General features: G+C 56.5%; 1 protein-coding gene across 2 annotated transcripts in view; it reads right to left on the minus strand.

Moving 5' to 3' along the window:
• Positions 1 to 4,128: 4,128 nt before the first annotated feature.
• HNF1B (HNF1 homeobox B) overlaps positions 4,129 to 14,833 on the minus strand; it is a 20,973-nt gene continuing 10,268 nt past the window's right edge. Inside the window, exons 5-9 of one of the 2 annotated variants that reach the window (XM_015646960.2) lie at positions 10,644 to 10,807; positions 7,934 to 8,066; positions 7,650 to 7,841; positions 7,137 to 7,255; positions 4,129 to 4,802 (exon numbers count right to left, since the gene is read on the minus strand). In XM_015646960.2, the coding sequence (XP_015502446.1) occupies positions 4,782 to 4,802; positions 7,137 to 7,255; positions 7,650 to 7,841; positions 7,934 to 8,066; positions 10,644 to 10,807 (629 nt within the window). In that variant the 3' untranslated portion in view covers positions 4,129 to 4,781. The remainder of the gene's footprint in view (positions 4,803 to 7,136; positions 7,256 to 7,649; positions 7,842 to 7,933; positions 8,067 to 10,643; positions 10,808 to 14,833) is intronic. The other variant, XM_015646961.1, reaches the window with a different exon arrangement.

The following is a 14,833-nucleotide window of genomic DNA, read 5'->3' on the forward strand; positions in this document are numbered from 1 at the left end:
ACAGCTGGCACACAGCTGGCACACAGCTGGCACACAGCTGGCACAGGGGGATGGCACACAGCTGCCATACAGCTGGCACACAGCTGGCACAGGGAGATGGCACACAGCTGGCACACAGCTGGCACAGCAGGTGGTACGGGGAGATGGCACACAGCTGGCACAGGAAGCGCAGTGAGGAGCTCAGCCTCCCAAGGCGAGCACTCTGCATTCCTCTAACTCCAGCAGCTCAGCCGAGCCCGCTCAGAGGCTTCCAAGGGTGTTTGCAGCCCGAGGGGAGTGCCAGCACTGCGCCCTGTGAGCCAGCAGCGCACCCAGCCCGTGTGCCAGCCCAGCCTCGGCACAGCCCTGCTGCTGCTGTGCCCGCTGCCCTGGGACATTCCCGGGCCAGCTGGCCGGACTGGCAGAACGGGTCTGGAAATCCCGCCTGTGTGAGCTGTGCTATTGTGCAACCGCGCCTTCCTTACGTGTGTGCGCACTCCGGGAGACGATTTAGAGTCACTGGAATCGCTCATCTGCGGTCTGGTGCCCCTGGAGAGGCCGATCCGAGGCCTTCATGGCCTGCAGAACACCAGAGGGATAACCTGGGGCTTCCTTAGAGGTCCAGCTGTTTGCTGCTGGCCCGTGTGAGCCCGACTGCCTGCAGCCCAGCCAGCACCAGAGGCCTGGGATGACAGCTGAGCCCCAGCGCTGCCCTGGCAGCAGCACCAGGCTGCTGTCACACACCTGGGGTCAGGGACCAGGCCCCCAGACCCCTGCCCTGGACAGGGCTGTCCTGGTTCTGCTCCTCCTGCCGTGACGGAGGTGACAAGCCCAAGGAGCCCTGCTCCAAGGGACAGCCAGAGCCTCGTGCCCAGGGCCCCTGCTCAGGGTTTGATAAGCCCTGTTGTGGCTCTGGGGAGGGCAGCGAGGGTGGCTTACCTGCTTTTGACCCAGTGACTTTGCTGGCAGCACAAGCAGGAGGCTCTGGGCACGGGACTTACCCGTCAGGGCAGCTGTCACAGCTGTGCTCGCCTTCAGGGGTGAAGGAGAGGTCACTCTCCTGCCCAGCCCTTCACATCCCACATCTGCACATCTCAGGCTTCCCCAGGCTCTTCCCCTGACCCTCAGCCCACAGACTGGGGAAGGAGCCTGAACACACAGAGAGTTTTGGGTGGTATCTCCGTGGACAGAGCAGGTCCTTGTGTCCCACAGACCCGCGGCAGCCCTGACCACGGCTGTTACCTTGGCAGCGCTGGGATGTGGGAAATTTTTCATTTGTACCCACACCTGCACTTTAAATGAAATGCAGCTTTGTCCCAGTGTGCATGAGGGAGGCTGCAGCTCACATGAAGAGACACTGCTGAAGCCTCGTGGCAGCCTGTGGATCCTCACGTGCAAGGAATTCCCTTATAAGCAGCTTTGAACAGTAAAATAATCACTCGGCCCTGTAAAACTGTACTGGCCATAAATGAACTTTGTCATGGTTCCGCTGGTTTCTTTGCTCTGTAACATCTGCATCTCACACAAACACCACGTGCCTGACATCAAGAGGAGGAAAAAAGTATCTTCCAGGAGCTTCATTTGACATGACATCGCATTTTCCAGCAATTTAATGAGGCAGCCAGGGCACCTGTGGGAGCAAACACCCCACCCAGGGCTTCTCTGAGCAAGGTGAGGTCTGGCCAGGGACAGTCCCAGCTGCTGCAGAGGCTGCTCTGAAGAGTTTTGTGTGGTATTTGCCATCCAGAAAGGTTTCCTCAGCCAGAGATTAACTCAAAATCAGAGGAAGCTTTCTCCCCACACAGGTATGTGTAGCACCCACAGCACGCCTAGCAACCTGTCCTGCTTCCCCCCTTCCCAGATCCTGCTGTCCAGGGATGGGAAGTGACAGCACACAACACACTGTTCAGCAGCTTGCTAAATCCACACCTCTGGGGAAAATATCTGTTATTAATCATTTGTTCTACTTCCATTATTGACTTTATCCTGTCTGCTTCATCACACTCTGCTCCATGGCAGTCACCTGCTCCATCTGTGTCTTCATTTGAATGTATCCTCTGCCCTTTCCCCACCTTGTTTTTTTGGCTCTGTCCCCTCTTCCCTCCCCACATCCCTTTCTCCTGGGGTCAATTCTCAAAGCCTCCTCTTCCTAAGGTTCTCACTTACCTTCCCTGCAGAGCTGACTGGAGAGCAGCACTGACCCTGGGCCATTTACCAAACAATTCTTCACACCCCAAGCTCCATCCTTGCAGTCCGTGACTTACAGCTGGTGCAGAAATCAAGCCCCAGTAGGTACTGCAGCAGGTCTAGTGCCTCTTTCTCCCACCTGCTTCCCACTGGATTGTCCATTCCTCCCTCTGCAGGGCCAATTCAACCTGGATTTGCATCAGCCAGGGAAAGTTTCACATTACTTCACATTACAATTAACTTCACAAAGGTTTCACCCTCTCCCACTGCTGTGCTCAGAATCACTCAGCTCTGTTAGCTCTTCACAGTCAAGGATCTTCAAAAGCTTTCCAGCCCCTAGAGCACACCCTGCCACGTCCCCCTGGGGCTGCACTGACCCACGGGCTCAGCATCCCAAGCGGATGGGCTTGGCTTTGGCACTCCCCTCCTAATTGGTTTGCTTAGCACTCGGCTGCTAAAGTTAGCAGGAATGAGGGAGAAACCTGCTGGGCTGAGGGCAGCATCATTAGGGCATCATTAGGAGCGTGAGGACATGGGTCTCCCCACCTCCAAAAGCCTCCTGCCACTCCTGGCTGATACCTGGGGATTCAGGGAACACTGGACTCCCCACAGCAGGCAGGTATCAGTGGAGATGATCATTGCAAGGGACAGCAGGAGGGACAGGCCACCATGTGTCCCTGTCAGCCTGGCCTCTGCCAAACCACCACAGACAATCACTGTGGAATCCACAGACCACACAGCAGCAAGGACTCAGAAGAAAAGACATTTAATTATGGTATACATTAAATTAAATGTAATTCTGAATATTGGTCTCCAAATTCCTGATGACTTATTCACCGTAGGGCAGCTCCTGTCAGTCCCAGCGAGGGTGAGGGTCCCACTGTGCCAGACAACTGAGTCAAAGAGCCTTTCTCAGCCCAAAGAGAGCATTCAGTGCTCTCCTTAGCATGGTGATCTGTCCATGGGCACCTCTGCTGCTGTCCACCTCTCTAAATCCCTCTCAGCAGTTGGCACATGGCACAAAGTTAATGAAAAATCAGCCCAACTGGGAGTATTAGATCCATTTACAGAGAAGCAGGTACAGAGGAGCTCGTGTCTCACAGAGGGCAGACGATGCCTTTAACAGCTTCCATGGCTTTGGGAGGTTGGACTTGGGCACCCAAACTCCTCCAGGGCTGTGGTGTGTGTCCTGTGTTGGGCTGGACCTGCCCTCACCACGGCGCTGGGATCATTCCCAAGCTGCAGATCTTTCTGTGGAGCTTTCCACGCAGGAGCTGCTGCCAGCTGGGACAGGGCAGCAGCTGGAGTGTTCACACCATGGCCCATATTCCATCCATCCATCCATCCATCCATCCATCCATCCATCCATGGCACCATGAGGACGAGAGCACCCTGTGCACTGCTAAGGGTGGAGCCAGAAAGGTCCATCACCAACTGCTGAAGGTGGAAAGAAGCCACCTGTACTGGCCATTTACTGGGCAGGAGATGAGGCAGTAACTGAGCACACAGCCCCTTCTGTGCCCTGAGGGAGGGGAAAAGGGAGACAGTCTGAGCCCAGCTGGGGATGATCCCATCAGAATTCCGTGTGGCCTCATTCACTCTGTAGCAGCAAATGCTCCAGGCTCACCTGGAAGCTGCTGACACTTCCCAGCAGCTGGATGTGTTCACCAGGCTGCCAAGTCCTTCCCCACCCCCCCAGAGCCCATCTCAGAGTCCCCAAAAGCAGGGAAGTCCATTGAGATTAATTCGTAGTCGCAGCTGTCCCCATATGGATCATCCAGGTCCTGCAGGGCTCTGCTCAGCTCACCCTGTGCTCCACCTCACGTGGGATGTCACCGTGCAGGGGACACGTGTCTGCCTGTCCTCCTGCACAGCAGAGCCCAGTGCTGCCTGACCACGGGCCTTGCCAGCCCCAGGATTGGAATTAACTCATTTAAAGGAAAAAGAGAAATACAAAACCAAAACCAGCCGCAGCTCTGACCTTTACCATAAAAAAAAACCAAACAAAAAAAAAACGGAGAAAGAGAAGATATTCAGGACCAATATATACAGATGGGGGAATTGCACTTAATTACAATAGTTTACATCCATTGGACAAAATTTACTTTTTTTTTATATAAATCTCTATGTATAGGAGTGGGGAGGGGGCAGGATGGAGCAGACTGTACCTATATTTACAGTTTAATTGGCTCAGTTCAACAACACATGCAATTCCTCCCCTCCAAACGCCAAGTAACAGACCCCGGTCCCTCTCAGTCCGCCGAGTGGAGGAGTATAACTTAAACATGATCCATCTTCCCCTTCCGCCAGTTCCCAGCACAGCTCGTGCCTTGTTCCTCGGGAGAGCCTCTTGGAAGGCAAATACTTCAGGAAAATAATCCCCAAGACACATCTTGGAAATACTGCGTGGAGGGAAGGAGAGGCAGGTCCCGGCTGGGCACCGCGGCTCCGGGCTGGTCCCCGGCGGGCTCGGGAGCCCCGGCCCCGTGTCGGGCTCCTCGCTGCTGGGCTGTGCTCTGGCAGGCGACTCCCGGGCTGTGAGCGCAGCTCGCCCTCGGGATGTTGTGGAAAATAAGATCCCGTTGCTATGTGCAAAAGCAGCGAGGTGTGGAGCATCACCAGGCTTGCAGGGGACACTGGGGAGGGAGAGAGAGCAGCACGGTGAGCGGCGGGGAACGAGGCAGGAGGAGGAGGCAGCAGCACAAAGCATTTGGAGGCATCACCTCCTGCACTGCTCCGTGACCTTGGTGTTGCCCTGCTCAGCCCCGAGCCCTCCCTGGCACCCCTGTGGGGGAGGCAGTGGGAAAATACTTTCTTAGGCAGCTATCGTCACCCCCTCCCAAACACGGTAATACTAAAGAAGGTCCTGTTTGTGCCCAGGCTGTGCCACGCAGCCCAGGAGCAGCCAGGCGTGAGGCTGAGCTCGGCCGGGCTGGGAGCGGTGCCGGGGGCTCATCGCTGTCCCCCAGCATCGCTCTCCTCTCCAGGGACAGAGCCAAGCACTCTTCCACAAGATGTGGCCCCTGCCACATCCATCCCACTGCAGAGGCCCCTTCTCCATCCCTCTCCATCCCTGGGGTCCCCGCAGTGCCCGGTGGGCGGGGGCCAGGGGTGGGGTGACCTTGCGGGCTGGAGCGCACAGCAAACATCGTCAGGAGGAGATAAGGAGACGCCAGGAGCCTCCCGTGACATGTCATTAGGGACTGGCCGTGGCTATCAGGTGTTTGCCAACGTAATAAACATGGTGGCTCGGCCTCAAGCGTTGTCAAAGGAACCGGGAGGTATTTGCCCCTTCCAGGTCTAATAACAACATCTGATAAGAGACCCACAGCAAGCGAGGGCAGAGCTGGGGGGGAACCAGGGACCTCCTTCCAGCTCCGTCCCCCTGGCTGGATCTGAAGCAGCCACCTCCACCACGGAACAGGTTTTGGGGTCTGGTGGGGGCTGCCTGCCTTATGCCCAGGCAATGTGTGCAGGAGCCAGGGCACAGCCCCTGGTAGCCCCAGTCAATGACAGAAACCCAAATCACCAAAAATATTCAGGTATTTGAGCAATTTGGGTGGTGAGCAACATTTATGGGGCCCCCATGCTGCGTCTGTCACACTTCATTCACCTCTGGCTAATGAAACTGCTGACCAGCAAGAAAGAAAACCATGTCCAAAGATAAATTTTTCCAGCTGTAGCTTGGGCATCGAATGGTTGGTAGGAAAAGAGAGCCTGGGGGCTGGGAGGGTTTGCTGTTGGAGACGGGTCAGATCCTGCCCTGGTGCTTGCAGGATGTTTATCATGTATTGGGGGTAATGGGTGGGTGGGGCGCCCCTTCAGCACAGCAGGAGGGTCCTGGCCCCATATCCCCCCCTCCTGAGCCAGGACACCTCCTCCTGCTTTAATTAAAGTGCAAAAACGTGGTGGAGGCAGAAAGCCCCGGGAGCCCCAGCCCCGTGGGCAGCGCTGGTCAGGGTAGGGTGATCGCAGGGCCCGGAGGCAGCGGGGATGGCCGGGCTCTATCTCCCTGGCAGGGACATTTCCTGTGTCCCGGGGCTGCCCGGCCAGCCCGGCATCAAAGGCAGGAGAGCTCGATTAATCAGGGCCAGTTCGGGCTGAGCGCGCAGCAGATGGGCCGATAAAGCCGCACGGAGGAAATGGAGCTCGGAGGGGCGGCCGTGCCTGAATGGTCACCAGGAGTGGGACCCCGGGGAGGTGGCGTTCGTGACCCCTTCCCAAGCACCCCAAACCCCCCACTTCTCCCCTTTGCAGCCCAGCCCCTTCCTTCAGCCTCGCCAAGGATCCCACAGCAATGCTGGGGGGGTCTCAGAGCAATCCCACACTGTATTTACTCTGTGGTCATTGCAGACATTTTTTTCCTGTCCCCTGTCAAACCTCGGGAAGAAAGTTTATCTGAATGCAAGTTCAAGGCTCTCTCTTATTTATCTAGCGATCAATAAGGGCCACATATTTCCCACAGTCCCCAGAACTGGCTCTCAGAAAGGGACTATTGTCTAAGGAAAACCTCACACACCTGATTTGAACCAGGATAAGTCCGGCCCTACACCTGCAGTGGGCAGATGATAAAGGTTTATGGGCTGGGGGAAGCTGGGGAGCCTTGGACTCCACTTGACTCCAACCAGATCCCCCTGAGCACAGGCAACAGAGTCTGCTTGGCTCTACCTCCTCAGCCCCAGCAGGATGCTCCCGCTCTCATGGAGTTGCCCCAGGGATGAGCAGGTACCACCAAGTGTCAGACAAAATCGCCCAAATCCCCAGCTTGCCACCTGCAAGCAGATGTCTCAGAAGGGGCTGGGATGTGGTTCTCATCCTCAGGGATGTGGTTCTCATCCTCAGCTTCCCACGAGTGGAGCACAGGCAGCACGATGGGGTCTCTGCTCTCCCACCTCCAGCCCCATATCCAGAGGGGGAAAAGCTCCAGCCCACCTTCCCCCGTGCCCCCTCACAGCCCCGTGGGTTGTTACCTGCTTGCTGGAAGACATGTTGGTGAGCGTGCTGATGCTGCTGGTGTCCGTCACCACCATGGCCGAGGGGAAGCGGGAGGTGTGGGAATACTGGGGAGGCTCCTGTTTGTGCGCGTACACTGCGGACAGCGGGGGACAGGTCAGGGAAAAGCCACCCCAGCCCTCGCTACGGCAGCTCCAGGGGTGGGAGTGGGCAGCAGGGACACAGGGATGAGGTTAAACAAACCAGGGGAGGAACCCACCGCTTCCCTCCATTCCCAGGCGGCAGCTCACCCCCAGAAACCCGCGGGGACCGAGGGGCTGTGGCTGCACCAGACGGATGGAGCGGGGGAAGGAGGGGATGAGGCAGGATGTGATCACCCTGCCCTGCTGAGTATCCCATGGGCTGGAGCCACGAGAGAGGGGCAGCAGCCAAGGCTGCCAGCTTGGGCAGGGGAGAGCAGGAGGAGAGCACAAGCCGATTTCCCGTCTGAATTCATTTGCAGGGCCCTCTGCAGCTTCCCCAGCCCTTACTGTGAGAGTTCTGCAGCTGGGTGACGGTGGCCATGAAGGGCTGCTGCGGCATGTGGCCGGGGGACTGCTGCATCAGCGGCTGCTGGTGAGGGCTGTGCAGCTGCTGCGAGAACTGCACCGGCTGCAGGGCTGCCAGGCTGCCAGCCACGCTGTTGATGACGGGGACACTCTGAGCCTGCGAGGTGTTCAGACCTGGGAGCAGAGAGAGAGCAGAGGGGGCTGTCAGGAGCGGGCAGTGTCACCTCCCCGTCACAGGGCAGGGGACAGGGGAGAGCTGGGCTTACTCTGGGCGATGGCCATGACTCCCGAGAGCGGCGTCATGATGAGGTTCTGGGATTGCTGTGGGTTGTGGTGGGACAGGCTGTGGATGTTGGTCAGGGTGCTCACCGGGGGCAGCCCGCCCCCCGACACGGAGATCTGCAGGGCAGGACAGGCAGCGTCAGAGCTCATGGGGACATGGGGGGCATCAGCAGAGCCCCCTCCTCAGAGTCCCGCTGGGGCTTCACCCCACACACCCCACACACCCCCACAGCCCCAGTGTACAGACCCTGACTGCAGCACCTCCCCTGTGTGTTAATACACAGCAAACCAGCTTTGGGAAACACTTTGCTGGCACTGGCTTCCAGCTCCACTGGAGCATGGCACCAGAACATGGCACATCCCAAGCCCTTGTGTTTTGTACCCCAAGTCCAAGCTCCAGCCCACAGGGACAGCTGAGGGCTCTTGACACTCATTAACTTTTAACCAGTGTGCTTGTAGGGGAAATGGGACCTATAAACTCAGGAAAGTGAAGAAAAATGACAGAGAGCAGATGAAAAGGACCCCATGTTGATGATATTAGTCACCAATCTGGCAGGATACCGGTGAGACAGGAATGGGTGAGCGCAGACAGAGCCAGTGCCCAGGCTTTTGGGCCAAAGTTTAGGGATCAGACAAAGGCACTTGCCATGTGCTGTGAGACTGGAGCTGGTCCCCAGGACATGTAAGTGCCTTGTTTCTTTAGTTGCTGCACCTTCCCCTAATCCCTGTCGTTAGCCCTCTTGCACTGAGTGACCTCAATCCCAACCCAGGGCCATCCCTGCAGCCCTTCAGGTGACATTTCTGGACACCCGTTCCGAGCACCTTGTTTATTTTGCACATGTGAGCTGGAGATAGCAATTGAAACAAATCCATCAATAAATTCCAAAGCCCGGGAGTGACTCACATTTCCTGATCCGGTATTTTCCACTTTCAAAGTCCCTTCAAGGCCGCGTTACACCACACTCGGCTGCACAAGTCAAACAGCTCCCGGCAAGCACACGCTGCTCGCCTGCAGCCCCAGCTCCTCTCACAGGCTGTTTAGCCCCAGAGCACTGCACCTGGCTTGTGCATGACTGGAAAAGACCCTCCAGGCACTGGACCCTCAGGGTAGACCCTCTGGCACTAACACAGCTGAGGCAAACACTGGAGCATGAAAGAGTGAGCCACAAGAGATTTCTGGAGCCTCAGTAACGCTCCTTCCTGAAAGATGCCGCAACTTCCTTGGCAGCTCCTTGTTTCATGTGGGGCATTAAAGGCACATGTTTACTCACTAGAAACCACAGCCTACAGCATATTTCTATTAAATCACTTGCAAGCACCAGCTAGCCCTGCCTGGAGATCAGAGATAAGCTGGCAGAGCCGCGGTCCCGCGCGGTCCCCACGGCGCTGGGCAGTGTCTGTGCCTTGGGCAGAACGCAGCAGGGCCCTTCTGCTGCGCTTTTCCAAGTGGCTTTTCCCAGTTTCATCTGCTCCCTTCCCTTCTCCCGTGCTGCCCAGCCCCTTCTGGGGGTCTCTGCCCTGGTGCCAGGAGCTGGCAGGGGATGCTGGCATCGCCTGGTCCTTGGGGATCCCCGCCCTGGCACTGCAGTGCCGCCACTGCCTTTATCCCTGACTCATTTTATGGCTTCCAGGCTGAGGGTTATGAGCCTCAACACACCCCGGAGGTGATCTGGGCGTGCTGGGCCAGAGGGAGTGGGCTGGGGGGGCTGGGCTGTTGCTCTGCAATGTCCCCCAGCTTGGCAGGGATCACTTGGCTTTGCAGCGTGAGTGCCAGAGCCAGAGGGGCTGCACAGAGACCCTCTCCAGCCAGGAGAAAGGCACAATGAAATGGGGCCATAGCTGAGGGACAGCGAGCCCCTCCATGGCCACCCAGCTTTGCCAGGAGACCAGGAGGGACAGCCCTCTGAAAATGGAAGTGAAAACCGGGGAAGAACCGGCTTGGCCCCGTCACCCAGTGCCATGTTTGACTTTCGATTTCAGCAGGAAAGAACTCCCGGAAAAGCAGCAGCTGCAGGCAAACCTCTGCCAGCCTGATCCAGGGACGGGCTGTGCTCTGCTATCCCACACCACCCCTGATCCTCCTCCTTGGCCTGATCCTTCACCCACTCCTCCAGGGGCTTTGCACCAGGCAGGGGCACCCTGAGCGCTCAGGTCCTGCAGCAGCAGTGTGGGGACATGTCCAGCACCACAGGGATGCTGATGTCCCATCTCCACTCGTGCCATGCTGAGGATGACAGCTCTGCCCAGCAAAGCCCCCACAGCAGAGCCCCAAGGATGTGGCACAGGGGAGGGGGAGAGGCAGGAGCTGTGAGACCAGAGCCAGCATGAGCAGCCTCAATCCCCTGGGTGATGCCTGGGACAAGAAGGTCCCTGCTCACAAGGAGAGCTCTTCCCAAACTTGGGAGGGCTTATGGAAAACGTAATGAATGGGTATTTTATCGATACCGTGTCACGGGCAGGGGAAAGCAAACAGTGATCCACCCAGCGCCTTCATCCTGCGATCAATGAAGCCAGATCCATCTCAGAAAACACTCTGTGTCCCACCGGGAGCGGGACAGCGGCAGCCTCGTCCCCCACAATGCCCCATTGTTCAGCCCGGGCCGCGTGTGAAACCCGGGGAAAGCGTGTTTGCTCTGCCCGCTGGGCCCTCTTATCTTATCAGTGCCGCCGCCACAATGGGCCAGGTGTACTCACCATTTTACCTTCGGGAGACAGCAAACCGTGGCCCGGGTCCAGGCTGGCCGGGGAGACCTGCTGCAGGACGGCCTGGCTGGTGGTGACCATGGCTCCGCTGCCGTGGTGGCCGATGGCCCCCGAGGACGCCGCCTCGCCACTCGCCGCCTGGCTGTAGCGGACCCCTGCAAAACACAGCCCGCATCGGCATCACCCAGAGAGCCAGGGGGGTGTCCCGGGTCCTGCCGACCCCCTCAGCCCTCCCACAGCCCCCTGGCACAAGCACTCAGATGTGGACACGCTCCCAACGAGTCCCTTCCTCCAGCAGCGCTTCCCAGCCTGTCCCTGGCCTGGAATCTCCTGGAATTCCCGTGAGGATGGCTGGAGCTGCAACCCCACAGTGCCCAGTGCCACAAGGGGAGAAATGAGCCCCACCTGGGCCCATGGCCCCACACCTGCACCCCTCGTGTTCCATCTGCACAGTTCACACCCCTCCTGCAAAGTCCTGCCGCGGCTCTTGGGGACCCTGCAGCCTCCATCTCATCCCTCTGAGGCTCTCCCGCAGCCCCCAGCCATCCCCAGCTGCCCAGCTCCCAGATCCACGGCTCCCACTGTTTTCTCAGGCCCTTCTGCATCCGATTCCCTCTCACCACCCTCTCCAAAAGTGTATGATTAACAGAGGGACCAGACACACACCAACCCCCAGAGCAGACCCCAGCCCTCCACTGCCCTGGAGGGAAATCTGGCCCCAGCACTGGTCTTCTATATAAATATATTTAATTTGGCAAAAGCACCCCACGCTGATAACCATATGATCAGCCATGTGTCATGGAAAGGCATCTACAGATCACAAATAATTAACTGAGGAAAACCCATGGGAAACAAAAGTGTCTTTTATGGGGCTGCCTTGACAACTACAGCAAAAAGCCATTTATTAGGAGGAGCCCAGCCCTGTGCTCCCAGCCAGATTTACTGAACTGCTCTGGGATCGAAGCGGTGTATGATGAACAGACAAACCATGGCAGACACACCCGTGGTGGCAAAGCCCACCTTGCCAGCCACCATGAGCATCACCCACCCGTGACCCCGGCCACTGCACAGGGACACTGGGGACAGCCCCTCAGAACCACAGGGGAAGTGCAGGTGGAGGATGCTCTACTCCAAAATTAATCTCTGAACCAAGGCAAAACAAAGAAATAATAACTGGAGTGCAGGAGCTTTCCACCAGCTCCAAAATCATCTGCCCAAGCACAGAGCCACGCACACCCTCCACCAAAACCACAACACAGCCACTCCGTAATCGCCTCCGAGTTTTCCCCATCAGCTGGTTAAACACGACCCGCAGATAGGAATCTCCTCACCATGTCTGGTTCCTGATGATTTCCCAGCAAACCCCTTTATCCCTGATAATAAAAGAATGTCCTCTGGCAGGTGGATATTTGCCGGCCCGAGTGGACGTCCCTGCCATGAACAGGGTAAACATTACTCAACCCGGGCACTGTCACACACATTCCTCCCGCAGCCCCGGCCCTGCAGAGGGTGCTTCACTCTGGGCCGGGATCCCGGCGCTGCTGAAACAATGGGAGGGGAGATAAAATAAAGCTCTTTCTTCTGGGTGCGATCTGAGAGATAGACGAGAGCACAGACGGCTCCTCTCGCAAAGGAAATCTGAGTTTCTGCTGAATTCAAGCTCTTCTGGGCTCAGTAAGAACAACAAAAAAAGTCCATTCTAAATGCAAAATCATGCCCTATCCAGCTGAGGGGGTGATAACCCATGAGCGAAGCCACCCAAGGCTCTGAAGTTGACTTCAAAACACACAAGAGGTGAAATGCTGATTTCCAAGCTCTTCCTCACAACCCCAAGGACAAGACTGATTGTTTGAGGAACAATAACCAGCGCCGAGATTCCCAGATAGGCTGGGGACTGAGATTTTGGGTCTCTAGATAAAGCCACTGATGACTCTGTGTCTTGATGAAGAGTCTTGATGAAGATTAACTCTCCCCAGGAGAGCCAGGCTGAGCTCTGGGCTGGTGACAGCAGTGCCACTCTCCAGCCCCACCAAGGCCCCTGCTCAGAAGCCGCTTGCTGGGCTGGGAGAAGCCTCCTGCCAGGGCTGCCTTTAGGAAACATCAATCCTCACTGGGTTTTCCCCATTCCCACAATGGGAGGGGTGTTATTACTGATGTGTCCCCAGGGTGGGCTGGATTTGGGCAGATCAGATCATTAATATTGGGAAGCCACTACAAGGCACTGCTGCTGTTGTCAGTGCTGTAACACACAGAGCTCCCTGGTGATGGGGGTGCCTTTCCCCTGAGCTCCCCAGGCTTCCCTCAATCCCTGAGCCCTGGGATCCTGGCAGCACAACTTCTGGGAGCTCCCCACAGAGCCCCCACAGCCGGGTGAACGCACGGGCACAGCTCCAGCTGCTTGCACCAGGGCTGAGGATTCCTCCCGGAGCGAGCTTTGGCAGCCAGGGTTTACAAGCTGGGCTCAGACAGCCATCAGAACCCAACACAACAGTTCTCCTGCTGCTCTCCTGTGCCTCCACAGCTGGAAGCAGCCCTTGTGCAAAGGGATTTATTCCCCCTCAGCCTCTTCCCGCGGCTGCTCAGGAGAAGAGCCTGGATGGGAATCACCAGGAATGGCCGTGGAGCCTTCCCTCCTCAAGGCTTTTTTTTAACTGGAGCTACAGCCATAATATAAAATCTGTTTATGGGATGGGCCATTGTGTGGCCCCTGAGCTGCACAGCCTGTGAAATGTTTTACTGCTTTCCCCTGCCCCAGACGAGCCGCAGGGTCTGGCTCCCGTAGCCTTAACCCTGTTCCAGCCGATGGATGGGGAACGGGGAACGCAGCGTGACAGCCCCAGGGCAAGGGGGTCCTGGGCACCCAGAGACAGCCCCAGCACCTCCCAACTTCTCTGGGGCACCACACTCATCCTCCTGACTCAGCTTTTGGGGTAGGGGGATAGTAGAGGGAGGTCAGGGCAAGGATTGGTCTCTTCATCACTTTCATTGCAGCCTTGTGCCATTTTCTCAGCACACACCAGTCCTGTCCCTTTGGCAGGCACCAGCAGCAAAGCAGTTTAGCTCTGCTTTGCTTTAAGTTATGTTTGATATTAATAAATTGTATTTTAAAAAGGCCCCCATTGTACTTTTAACTGTGTTTCCCACGCAGTGGGAGCCCTGCTGCCACCGTGACACAGCACATCCCAACCTCAGCATCTGCCTCTTCCCCCAGCTCTAGGCTGCACTTCTGCCCAGACCTTCACCAATGTCCTGCACATCACCAGCAACACCAAACCCCAAAAGAGACCCCAAAAATTCACCAGCAATCTGGTGGTGGCAGGGATCCAGCTCAGGTTCTGCCTGACCCCCCAGGATGCAGCCACTGGTGTGGACCAGCGTGTGGGAGTGGGCTGAGAAAAGGAAAGTGTCATTTTTGGGGTCATGCTGGACTCAGTGATGCTTCACCCATTGACACTATGACGCAGCCAGGTCGCTGATGGGGCAGTTTCACCCTCCCAAAATTCAGGACCAGGCAGCCCTGAGGGCAGCCCTGATTTTTGGGCTGCCACTCAAATTGTCCCTAAAGTGTTAATCTTGCTCAGTTACGGAGGTGCATAGTTTATATCCATTATAAACCCGTTTATGGGGACTAGACCCTCCCATTTCGCTGCTGTCATAAAGTTCTAATTACCCCCATAAAACAGGGAAAAGCTCCAAACAGCACACTGTACCCACCGAGCCCCACAATGTGCCCGACAGTAAAATATTACAGCTGCTGGCACCGGGTCCCAGTGAGAACCAGCACCCCAAGAACACCGGGAAGCATCCAGGTACAAACCAGGGTACCCAGAGCCAGGGTTCGCTCATGGGCTCTTCTTTTAAAGGAAAATGAAAGCATTTCACTTGCCCTTTGGGTTTTAGGAAGAATCCCAGGGGTGGCACTGGGTTATTTTTATGTTTATCTCCATCCATAGAGATACCTAAATGTGTATGGATATATATAGGTAAGTAATGCATTTTAATATATGTGTATGTACACATATATATCTATATAAATGTGATTGTTCTGATATTGCTCTGCTACTCTGATGTTTGCAGAGGAGGGAGAGGAGAAGGAAGGAGAAGGAAGGAGAAGGAAGGAGAAGGAAGGAGAAGGAAGGAGAAGGAAGGAGAAGGAAGGAGAAGGAAGGAGAAGGAAGGAG

This window comes from Parus major, chromosome 19 (assembly GCF_001522545.3).
Source record: "Parus major isolate Abel chromosome 19, Parus_major1.1, whole genome shotgun sequence".
NCBI lineage: Eukaryota > Metazoa > Chordata > Aves > Passeriformes > Paridae > Parus > Parus major.